Source organism: Sinocyclocheilus rhinocerous, unplaced genomic scaffold, assembly GCF_001515625.1.
Source record: "Sinocyclocheilus rhinocerous isolate Xijiao unplaced genomic scaffold, SAMN03320098_v1.1 scaffold287, whole genome shotgun sequence".
In the NCBI taxonomy this organism is placed as follows: domain Eukaryota; kingdom Metazoa; phylum Chordata; class Actinopteri; order Cypriniformes; family Cyprinidae; genus Sinocyclocheilus; species Sinocyclocheilus rhinocerous.
This window is the reverse complement of record NW_015633524.1, coordinates 431,524-444,135: the sequence shown is the minus strand read 5'-3', so window position 1 is coordinate 444,135 and position 12,612 is coordinate 431,524. Positions and strand designations below refer to the sequence as shown.

The 12,612-nt window shown below is 39.5% G+C and overlaps 1 protein-coding gene across 1 annotated transcript in view; it reads right to left on the bottom strand.

Annotated features, from left to right (window-relative positions):
• Positions 1 to 12,582, bottom strand: part of LOC107744143 (ribosome-recycling factor, mitochondrial-like) — a 19,596-nt gene extending 7,014 nt beyond the window's left edge. The window contains exons 1-10 of the mRNA XM_016557651.1: positions 12,565 to 12,582; positions 10,782 to 10,854; positions 10,075 to 10,245; positions 9,588 to 9,751; positions 8,207 to 8,264; positions 8,018 to 8,142; positions 7,827 to 7,951; positions 7,323 to 7,406; positions 3,699 to 3,840; positions 3,459 to 3,580 (exon numbers count right to left, since the gene is read on the bottom strand). Of these exons, the coding sequence (XP_016413137.1) occupies positions 3,459 to 3,580; positions 3,699 to 3,840; positions 7,323 to 7,406; positions 7,827 to 7,951; positions 8,018 to 8,142; positions 8,207 to 8,264; positions 9,588 to 9,751; positions 10,075 to 10,245; positions 10,782 to 10,830 (1,040 nt within the window). The 5' untranslated portion in view covers positions 10,831 to 10,854; positions 12,565 to 12,582. The remainder of the gene's footprint in view (positions 1 to 3,458; positions 3,581 to 3,698; positions 3,841 to 7,322; positions 7,407 to 7,826; positions 7,952 to 8,017; positions 8,143 to 8,206; positions 8,265 to 9,587; positions 9,752 to 10,074; positions 10,246 to 10,781; positions 10,855 to 12,564) is intronic.
• Between the last annotated feature and the right edge of the window lie 30 nt (positions 12,583 to 12,612).

Below are 12,612 nucleotides of genomic sequence, written 5' to 3'. Positions count from 1 at the left end.
TAATGATTCTTTGAAGAGGGTGAGCAATCAATAACTCGTCCTAAAGCTCATTTAATACACTCATGGATTTAATTGGAAGGTTAAAGAGAAAACATTTATCCAGGGAAATGATATCAGTTTCTGTATTACACTCGGGTTTAGATAAATTTTATTATTGGTCTGGGGACAAAGTGGAAAATGAAAATTTATTTTGAGAGATAGAACTTTTCAGAAAACGCTTAGTATTACAGTAGTGTCAAAGTCATTCCCACACATGATCAATACATCCTGGTTCAGGTCATTCAAATGTAGCGGTAGCATTCAACCACTAGATTATGCTTTTTACGAATGATACAAGCTATGATTTTGTTTGCATTGTATGTGTTTCCAAACTAAACTAACTAAAATGAACATTCGTATTGAATTTTATTATATTATTAATTTATTAATACATTATAATATTCATTTAATGTATTAAAGGAGTAATAGAATATAATTAAATTATTTTTTGTGATTAAGCTATCCCGTTTGTGCATTTATGCAAAATGTATTTAGGCCCTGTTTACACTAGTGCGTTTTCGCTTTAAAACGGCGTTTTAAAATGAAAATGATCCTCGTCTACACTGACGTTTTCACTGCATTTTGGAAACGATCTCAGACTACACTACACAACCGAAAACGCATGTCACATGACCATTCATGCAGGTACAACCATAGATATGTATAGGTAGATTCCCTATTATTTAGATGGCGTCTGCGTGCTTGGGGCGGTCGAATGGGGAATCTACCTATACATATCTATGGGTACAACTATGAGCATGACGTTACTGTTTACATGGTCATCAAGGATACGCAGAGCGAATGTGGGCAGCCATGCCATCGTTTTCAAAAGTCTCCGTTTTGGTTCGTTTCCACTGAAACGCAACCCCCGCAGTTTTCAAACTAAAACGGGGGCTGCAGCATTTTCAAAAGACTCAGTTTTCGAGGGTCGAAAACGCAGGAGTAGTGTAAATGACAGGTGTAACCATAGCAAAAGTTATGCGTTTTAAAACGAAAACACACTAGTGTAAACGTAGCCTTAGATGTTCTGGATTAGGGCTGTCACGATTCCTTGATTCAATTCAAGTACTCTAATACATACCTGCAAACTCCGGTGAAAAAGGTGACATGGTTCCAAATATAATCCTTGTACGGGGGTCTGGGGGCTTCCCCACCCCAGAAGAAATTTTTTGAGAATTTAACATAAATGAAGCATTCTGGTGCACTCTCACATCAGGTGCATCCCAAACCGCGTACTTATGCACTATTCTATGCTGTTTTGTAGTATAAATAATGCGAGTAGTGTGTTCACACTGAAAATTCCAAAAAGAAAAAGTACACTTTAAATACCCTGATGATGCACTTAAATAACCGGAAAATGAAGTGTGGAATGTTGAACACTTCATGCACTCAACTGTTGCAGCTTTAATTACGTCGTGGAGGGGTAGGGGCTATAAGACTCAGTTTATTAATGACAAAATAACCTATTATAATTCATACACTACATGGTTAAGTACATAGCGCATAAGTAAATCATGTACATAGTGTATAGTGCGTCATTTGGGATGCAGTTATAGTTTATTTTTGAGATGATCGGATGAAGAGATGATCGGTTCACAGTAAATGCTGCTCCACACGAACAGTTATCGTTTACATGTGGGGAGCGTCTCAAACTCCATCTCTGCATATTGTTGTGAGTTTGGGTTTATTATAAATGTTCATCTGGGATCAATGTGCACCATTCTATAATGTAAATCATTTATAAACCTACGCCAACACAGGAGAATACATCATTATCTTTCTCAAAATGCTAACTGTTCATCGCGACTTCAAAATAAAAGTTTAAACCCTCACTCTGAGTTTGCATGTTTTGAAGTCCACATGTTCTTATTCAAGAAATGCCAGTGGCTGTAGCATTTGTATCATAAAGAAATGGCCAAATATTAAAGATTAAGTGGACATTTGAATGAAAGGTTTAGTCAATATTAAACAAGGATTAGATCGCGCAATAAAGTGTAACGGTACATTCACACGGGACGTCGGCGTCGACGCTTCATGGAGGGCGTTTCTGAAGCTTGGTGTTGACGTGACCGTCATAGTGACAACAGCCAATCACATTAGTTTTCGGGTGTTGTATGAACGCGATTGGCTAGCGTCTGCACCAGGGTATTTGCATAAGGTGATCTGATTGGCTGACGCCTGCGTTGGCGCTTGAAAAGTTTTCAACTTCTGCCGCGAGCAATGGACCCAACGCGGCGTGATGGACCCACAATTAATTTCGGGAACGCTTGACGTCACTCCATTCAAAGTAAACGAGAGGCATTGACGCCGACGCCCCGTGTGAACGGGGCATCAAACAATCGTCAAGCCGTTGGCGCCCTCTGCATTTGATATAATACATAATGTACGTAAGCTATGATTATATTGTTTTATTACATTATGTTTTTAACTGTTTTTTTTTTCAATAAAACCATATGATTACTTGCTTTTGATATTTTATTTGAACCAATGATTACTGCCTCATTGCTATTATATATATGTATTTTAAGTCATTTTAAAGTCTAATGTTCGCTTGTGTCTGTTTTTATTACCACAAAAAATTATCCGATAACACGATTAATCGTCAGAAAAATCAACCGTTTACTCGATTACCTAGGGTGGCCATATGTGCCATTTATACGGGACACTTCCTGGCCAGGATTTTTTTATATTGCCTAAAACATCCAAAGTAGTTTGACCAATAACATGCATGTATTGTACATCGACCAATCATGGCGCGTGAGAAGGTAAGATCTACAGAGAACGATCAAAGCGATGCAAATACGCACACGTGTTGTGCCTATTTAATACTGTAAAGCTGCTTTGACACAATCTGTATTGTTAAAAGCGCTATATAAATAAAGGTGACTTGTTCGTTCATTCGACTTGAAGCGTCACTGCGCACCGATCATTGTATGGCACCAAAGTACTGCAAGAGTGATTCGAATGCATAAGATAATCGTTAGTGACAGCCCTGTTCTGCATTGTTCCTAGGGTGATTGTTTATTACCCTATAGTGAAGAGGCTCTCCTTCAACCTGCTGAAAAAAGTTAAAACCAGCCTAAGCTGGTCTCCCAGCCCAGTCAAGCAGGTTTTCAGCTGGTCTAGGTGGTCTCCAGTCTTAAGACTTAGAAAGTCTTAACTTTCTTAACTCCAGTCTTAACTTAAGAAAAGGGCCCAAAATCCCTCTAAAACTAAAATGCCCTAAAGCAATGGTGATGCATGCCTTAGCAAGCTAAAAACACATTAAAGAGACATTAGCATTGCACAGACAACAGGATAAGAATTAGACAGAACAACAGGAACTGGAGTGAAAGCAAACAAAGCTTGTAGAAAGTGCTGTTAAAAGGAAAGGTGAGAGTGGTCATGGGGATTCAGGCCCTGGTCAGTAAAACACTCACCTGGGAACAGGCACCCTGATGATGGTGCCCTCCACCTCAGGGTTGAGTCCCATGCTGCTGTCTTGTAAGGCACGGGTGACGGCTGCCATGGCCTGAGGACACATTGCACAAACACACACACATCAGAGCTAATGACAGCCAGCTGGGCTTGCGGTACCTGCTGCAAACCTTCACACACCCTTTGCATCTCTCCAGCCCTCATATCGCACTAGACCACCCCCTTCCAGATCAGTGGAGTACCCCAACCCTGGGCTCTTTGATCCAGGAGGAGCTGGGCAGCATCTCCCCATGATGGAGCTCCAGAGAGCGGGGCAGAGGGGTGGAGTGTGTGGTGTAGGAAGCGCCGTGGGGCGCTGTCAGCGCCTGATCCCATGGGACTGAGCTGAGAGGTTGCAGTGCAGGGCGATGACCCATCGTGACCCCGTTTCGGGGGTTTATGCCTTTTCACCTCATAACCTATTACAACTCCTGTGGCCAGACTAGCCTGAGATTACACTCTGAACTTGTGTGCAGGCAGTCTAGTGTGTATACATCATAGTGGATTTAGTCTGTTTGGACTGGAATACTAGTGCATACTGCACAGTATATACTGTATATGCCTATTATTACATAAAACAGCATGTGAAGTGGTATGCAACAACAAACGTTTAGCACAGTAGTGTGCTATAAAGTTCTCCCATTACCACATTGCATGTTTAATTCTGTGTGAAATATTTTGTTTTGCATACACACTGTATACACAAGTTTCAGGAGTGACAACCGGATTTAAACATGGGATTGAATCCCCTAAATTATCGTTTTGTGTTTGTACAGAACAGAACTGGCACCATGCCAGGTGTCTCACATGTTTGGTATCCAAAGGCTACTTTGCAGAGTGCGCTCCTAAAGGGTTGCCATGTCCACTTATTATAAGCGCATTGGGCTCGTTGTTTAGGCTCAGCTCATAAATTGATCTAGTTTATGGAGTTAATAATGTAGGCAGGCATGTCGCGATATTTTGCCATGTGGCTAATTTGATTTGATTTGGACTTAAGTAATTATGGGCTGCTTCTTATTTGTTGTTTTTTTTCTAAGACGATCTGGCAGCACTAATGAGTCAAAACATACCCTGTGATTTTATTGCCCCGCACGTATAGAACAGACACAACTCTGATACGTGTTTAAGTACATCATTACCAACTAGTTGTTGAGTTTGGTTCTGTACACACTGCATGGAATTGTGGGAAATGCGGTTGCCACTACCTGATTTTTTCAGGAATCAATTCGGTTGTAGATTGTGGTTGTCTGAAGTGTGTGTGTACAGAACAGGATTAAGCACTAAAATGTGAAATGACAACTGAATTTAGCTGCAGTGTGTATGCGGCCTCTGAATCAGACTCAGTAACTGCGAGTCATTTTTCAGTCCTGTTGAAGTTAATACATTTTATACTGCAGTAGTGAAAAAAAAAGTTAGTTTCATGCAATTTACATCAGTCTATTTAATAACTGGTTATTCATATGACAGTGTGTAAATAAAGATACATATTCACCACAGAATTTTGTTGTACGAATAAATAATGGAACTATAAAATTATAACTCATACAGTTAACGTTTTTCTTTACCAAACAAGAAGAAACAGGCAAAAAAGTATACACGCATGTGCTGTACACACATTCCTCCAATGTTAATATGCATTTCTTGTGAGGTCTGACTCACTTATAGGCATTGTGTGTGTGCGATTTCTCTCTGATCGTCATCCATCATTACTTCCTGGTGGTTCGTAATTTTACAGTAAAACCAGTATTGTTCTGGTTAGTAAGTGGAAAAAAAAAAAACCTGTAATCCTCTGTACTTGTGATTAAAAAGAGAAGAGGGTTCAAAGTCAACTTGAGAAACTGTGGGCTAAAAAAAAAACAAATTTTCTTAATGATTCTGGATACCACACTGGCACACGGAGAGTGAAAGCTAATGACTGCTGTCTGCACCACAACACAAAACAGCCCCTGGGGTTTCTCAACAAGGCTGCACCTTCTCTGGCCCTTTAATGAATGACTGGAAAACAACAGCCTCTTCTCAGAGAGTGTGTAATGGATTAGAACAATCATAAAGCTGTTAGCTTTTGGCCCGGGCCAGTCACCTCTGTGTTGTTTTTGCAGGCCTGTTAGGTAATGGTCAGTTTTTCCTGACACCCTAAACGGCCGCATATGGTATTACGGTCATCTGAGCATAAAAACTGACCCCTTAATACTGTGCAGAGTCTTTTTTAGTATTATGTTAATATAGAGGTGATGAATAGAAAGGCAAACCCATTTGCAAATGGTTAATTGTTAGATCAATAACATAACGTGCCACCCCAGCTGTTGTTAACACAAGGGAAAGTAACATTTGGTCATATTTCTGTATTCTTTACACGGCTCTCTGTTATGCTTGATTCTGATTGGACAGTTACGGCATTCAGGTGTTGAATGTTTTTGTATGACTTCTTATCTGTAAATTTCACTGCTGTCCATGGCAGCATATATAATATAATCAGGGATGCGCATAAGTTTTTCCATCTGGTTCTCATGAGAGCACCTGGAAATTTGGTTTGGTGCTCACACCGCATATAGTGTGGCCCATTAAATATTAATAAAATAATAAACAAAATAATAAAGTGTGACAATAGTATTATATTTTAAGATAAAAAGTTATTAAAAAATTGAAAAAGTATTAAATAAAAATACAATTATTTTATAGTACACATAAAATACAATGCTAATACTTATTTTCATTTTTTTTAATTTTTTTTTTATATTTTCATATAAATTTTTAGCATTTTCAAATCTAAAATCAGCAAGCTTTTATTTTGGCGGGTTGCTGGCAAGTAAGTATATGCTGCCAACTGAAGCGTTAAAGTGAATGAAATTTCATAGTTTTGCGGTGAAACCGGCAGCGCATAGTATAGATTTATGCTTCAGTCTGAATGTAAATCTTATGTAGCATTATAGTTAGTCGATATAAAACGGTGATTATGCATTAACAGCTGCCAACCATGTCGGTATGCAAATGAGTGGTCTGAATATATTTACCCAGCGCATTTTATATTTTGGTCGCACATGCACACCTGCACACCACTTATGTGCATCTATGAATGTAATAAAATACCATATAATATGTAATATAATAAATTAACACTGTAATATTATTGGAGTGTTACTGATCAACTGATATGTTAACAGAAGCTTCAAGCCAAAGCTTTAAGCCAAAGCTACAAGCAACCATTTATCACCTTCAGGGTGATGCAAAACCCCTGTGCTTTGGTTTTGATCATCCTATCAAGGTTTATTTTGCAATAATGACTGGCTGACTGTACATTATCCCTTACATACATGCAATCTTTGGCTTGAAGTCTCCCAGGATGGATGACGAAGGTAGATTGGTGGGTTTTAGAGCCACCAGGAAACCAGAGCCTTTGGTATTGAGTGGACATAGGCCAAGAAGTGAGAGCATTAATCTCATTAGGGTTATCTGAACATCAGGCAGAAAGAACTGATATATATCAATGGATAGAGTGTGGTGATGGGAGAAGGAGGAGAGGAAAAGCAGAAAGACACCGACTCATAATGTGTAGAGAGGCAGAAAGACACCGAAAAGAGAGAGAGATATCACACATTAACTCAGGTCTAAGTTCCAGAGGCCACTTTGCGGTCATTTCCTGGCCTGACAGCTAACCACAGAGTCTTGGCCTACGTTTCAATCGTTCTCCAAGAACAAAGGGCTTCCCCCAACAATCAATCAATTTCTCTGAAACCAGGCTGAAAAGAGTCCATCACACTCAGGTTTCAGTAGGAGAAACAGTGTTTTTGGTGTGTGCGCTTGACACCGCCCTTTGTCCCCAGTCTTACCTTACTTTATCCCACACTTCTAAAAGCCGGAGAACAGCTGAGACGCACTGCGCTGCACTTTGATCTTTCAGAACCTGCATGCGCCTTTTTGACCAAAGAAAACACTCAAGAACTTCAAATTCTCCATATATGCACCATTTTGCCACTCAGTTGAACAGTAACATCTAAGACGATCATACTTCAGCTTCTATCCAATCTCTAAGGGGTTGAACAGTGCATATGGGACTTTGCCAAAACCTCCATCTCAAATTGGGCCAGGATCCCACCTCAGATTGTATGTGTGCTACCTGCAAGCCTTCACATCTGCTAACGGTTCCATGAAACATATTGCTGTTTCCTCCACTAAAAAACATATTGCTGTTTCCTCCACTAAAAAACCTTGAAGTTTAACAGGGAAGCTATTAGCCAAATGGGCTCTTCCTGGTCACCTGTTGCCCTCTCCGTTTCAAAAACCTAAAGGTTAGTCAATATTCAGAAGCAACACGGGCTTGATTTTAGATTTACTTTCTTGCAGAAGAACCACCAATATGATGGCTGTTTGAGCCTTTTGTTGGAAACACCGAACCGATGAGGTGTTTGGAAAAATACAAATGTCTCTGTGAAGCAATGTCCTCTGACGGCAGATTTATCTGGAACAAGAGAAGGTATATTTGTGGAGATCCAAGCGCAAGCGGTCTATCCTATAGATGACAGACCGACAGGCCGTAATCCTCATGTTGTGTGCCCAGACACCGGGTCACCACATTAATCCTGTACTGCGCAACCTTGTTCCCTCGGCCAAGGTGATTCTCCTGTCCTTCATAATAAACTTGCTGCTTAACTAAATCCAGATGATTCCGTCATTTGCTTAAAAGAACGTCATTTAATTTTGCTATCTCACTGACCTTCCATATTCGCCTCAAGGAACCAAGCTGGATCAAGGAGCAGGGAGGGAAGGACTGGCTAGGTCAAGAGGTCAAAGGAAAGAGCATGGACTCCACATCCACAAGTCCCAAATGTCCAACTGTTGGGTCTTTTGGGATTGGGCTAGAGTGAACGGGGTTGGCCTGGATGTACTTCAGGAAGTAGGATCGCAAACAGGGTGACCCCACCTTTTGGATCAATGGTCACGGCCAGAACGTGCAAAGGTGGATCGTCGTGCATTGATCCTCATGGGAGGACGAGGCAACACAATACTCCTCTAGCCTTGTGTAACCTCAGTGACATTGATAATGTAGATCAGGGCTCTTAAAGTCCAGTCCTGGAGGGTCAACGACCTGTTACGTTTAGTTTTAACCCTAACCAAACACACCCGAACAAGCTAATAAAGGTGTGGTGAATTGCTTACAATTTACCGATAGGTGGGTTAAATTAAAGTCTACAGGACACTGGCCCCGAATCGAGCTTAAGAGCACTGATTTAGACAACGTGGCACACCAAGGTTGAAATCAGTGACACCAAACAGCACTGGATCTTGTGTCTTGTAATTGAATGTGATGCACAAGGTATATACAATAGTTGAGTATATATGAGAATGTGATCCTATATGAGAGAAGCTTTTCAGTGAATAAAGCTTCTTATGGCTTCAGAAGTCACATTTATTTCTGTGATTTCTTAATTCTCTGATTCAATTGTTTGTTCACTTTGTTACTCAAAAATCAAGGAAGGCTTAATGGAAATGTGGTATATTAAAACATTTAATTAAAACATAATAATTAAATATCATTCCTTTGTTAATTTAATGAAAACTGCTTTGATTACTTAACTAATTCATTGTTTCATTCATTAAGTAGTTTTTACAGCATTTTTGTCTTGCATTAAACATTCTGAATTCTCATTAAATCAATTAAATAAATATAAAAATATATTACATGTTACTAAATAGGCATAATTAGTCCAAATTAATTACGTAATTCCTCTGTTGTGTGCCTGTGTAGAATTATCAGTTCCAATTCCATCAGTTCCTCTTTCTGTCATTCTAATTCAAATTCTGTGAGGTCTTGCCAATTCCAGTTCAATGCTTTTAAGAGCTCTCCAAAAATAACTGAACACTGATAATACAGCTATTATAATAAACAGACATATTTATGAGTTAAATGTAGCTTGTAAAAATGTATTTCATTAGAATATTCCCATATCCCATTTTGAATGGCTTCCAATGGTCAAAAAGCAGCCAGATGGTGTAGTAACAACATTTACCAGTGGGGGCTAACTAGTCAAACCTTGACCCAAGCATCACAGTTACAGGTTAAAAAGCACAGGATTGCCTGTGTGTCAGTGTCTCGCAAGGTCCTGACCTGGTGATGTGCGAATGCTGAGGTTGCGGCTGAAGTCTTCTTTTAGAGTAGCCAGGACAGCAGCCATGTCTTCCTTCACCTCCTCCAGGCTGATAATATCCTCCACCAATGCCGCATTGATGTTCACTTTAGCTGTCTGCCCTTTTGCTTTTGCTAACATATAAAAAGCAACAAAGAAGAAAGAAACATTAATGTCTTCATCACTGATGGCTTCAAAAGAAGAGCTGGAGATCGAAATGAAAGACTGTGACCAGCATGCTGGCTGATTGTCTTAGCAATTACAAATGAAAGCAGGATTTGGAGGTCAGACGAGGAAAGAGGGAATTTCTCCTCCCTTCATATGGGCTCAAAGCCCACTTTAGTGAACCTAAACAACCACTGCTATGGAAAACAAACACAATATCACTCCTACCCCTATGCTGGACGTTCTTTGTTGTGGCTCTGTGAGGGATAAGTAGCCGCCGTGCTCCACTCACCTTTACTCTTTTTTGTGGCATAATGACGGACATAATTCGGTAGAAGCGCGGGACAGCTCGTGTGGGGCAGAGAGGGGACTCTTGAACTAGTCAACAGCGGGCTCCTCACAACGGAGGGCAGAAATCTGCACAGTACTGGTCGCAGGAGGTTAAGATGACTCAATGCCATGTCTGTGGTCACAATACAAAAAAATGGAGAGAAAATTATTTATGCAAGGATGATAAACTTTACATTAAATATAGATACTTCATAAGAAAGAGTAAAACACATTAGCCACAACACAATATTGCCACCAGGGGGCGTCTGTAAAATTTAAAAAAGTCCCGTACAGAGACAGACAAGCAAACCATTATCAGTTTCATCAAGAGTCAAACTGAACTCAAAAGCATAGCTGTACTTTCTGAAATAGCGTGATCGTCGTTTTAGTACAAATACAAGTGGATGACAAACGACAAATAAGAGTGTTCAAGATAAAGAAAAGGAACAATTTTTTAAACATCTTTAAAATGCATGTGCAAAGTTCGTAGAAATGAACTTACTGTATTTATGTTGGTTTTATATTAAAAAAAAGTTTTTAAAGGCATTTAACTTTAATGACTCGGTTGTAATTCCATTGTGAATATGTAATTTCACGGTCTAATTTTTATTTAATTATTAATTTCAGTATCTTATTGCAAAGGTCAAATTACTTAAATGATGTATTGACCTTGACAGACAGTTATGAGGGTCTGAGGGGGTCCTCTTTGTGATATCATTTAGTTGCACCACATCACTTTGATCTGGTGAAGAAAGAAAAAAAATATTGTTTATTTATATATTTGATTAATATTTATATCCCACAAAATATAAAAAAGAATTTTAATTAGGAAAATTAAAAAATAAAAGTATCATACAAAGGCTTTATTCAAGTTGCGTTAGATAATTGTTATTATAAAATATTCATTTTATAATTATTCAAATATTTGAATTAATTTAATATATAAAGGTAAAATATTATATGTTATATGTAACATAATCCATGCCATATAAAAAAAAACAATAATTAAAAATGTTTTTTCATCAAGAAGTTTTTATGGCATTTTAGCCATTTATGTTTTTATGATGTTGCTAGCATGTTCTGGGTGGTTTCTTCCTGGCTCAAGTCAAAAGAGTCCACCCCTGAGTTTCTATTATATTCTAGTCCCTTGATATGTCTCAGGACTTTTCTTCAATGTAAGTTTATACATTTTTCCACCTTGTTTATAGTCCGCCAGGTGAAAATTGTAAGTCTGATGGCTTAGAAAAGTAATAGCACAACTCCCCTGCAGCCGCACGATTTGATGTATCATTCATGTCCGTAGCACAAACAGTGCTGAGTTTAATACTCGGGGTTAGGGCAGTGCTCCTCAATCCTGGTCCTGGAGGTCCCCCAACACTGCACATTTGGGATGTCTCCTTAATCGAACACATCTGATTCAACTCATCAGCTCATTAGCGGAGACTCTGAGTCCTGCAATGTGTGTGTCACTGCCGCTTCATTTAGTAGCATAAATCTTCAAACGGTGGTTGTTTATCAGCGTGGACTGTAACAACAGCACTGTTCTGCAGGTGCTCTGGAACAAGCTCGCTCACGGGTTGCTTGCGCCTCTGTCATTGCTTCTTTGATTTTGTCTAGCGTGAGGTATCCCGCTAGTCAAAACACAGCCAGCCAGGATAGAGACTGAAACAAATTTTTGGCCGTGTGTTTTTACAGTTGCTGTGATAAAGATAACTTTGAGGCACGGGTCTAACAGCAGCCGCTGCAGCTTTTCCCCAAACACGCACAAGCTGCGATTTTTATCGGCCCTTGATGATGCTTGTTGCAGGTTCAATGGGAGCCGCAGCTGTTCTGGTTAGACGCAGATCAAAAAATGAAAAGCGTGACTCTTCTTGTCGTCCTTAGGAGATGGGAGTTGTCCGACACGGGTGTTTTGGTCCACGGGGTGTGGATGGAGAAGAGGTGATGGCAGTTTTTAGAGAGGCCGTCAAGCAGAAAAACTGTTGCACAGGTGGTCTGTGGGTTACAGTGCGCTGCCGTTTGATTTATACCGGTAGGAATGAGAGCGGTTGGCGTACCCTCATTGCGTGAGCTCACCTCATTAAAGAAATGTTTACAGTGTGAACTCTTAAAGTTCTTACTGTAAAAACTGAGACAGTGTTGCATATCGGTTTGGTTGCATTAATATAAACCAGTGGTTGGATTTCATGATGTTTAAACCACTGCTCACAATTCACATTGTGCAGTAACTGTATTTCAAAGCTTTTTAAAGGCATAACCCACCCAAAAAGAAATAGCATGTCATTATTTATTTACCCTCATTTATTCACCTTCATTTCATCTGTTGAACACATTAGAGGAGGTGTTTAGCAGAATGCTCCTGCTGCTCTTTTACAATGCAAGTGAATGATAAATAAGGGTTGTTGAGGGAATTGTTCACCCAAAAATGAAAGTTTGCTGAAAATGTATTCACCCTCAGGCCATCCAAGATGTATATGAGTTTGTTTCTTTATCAGATTTG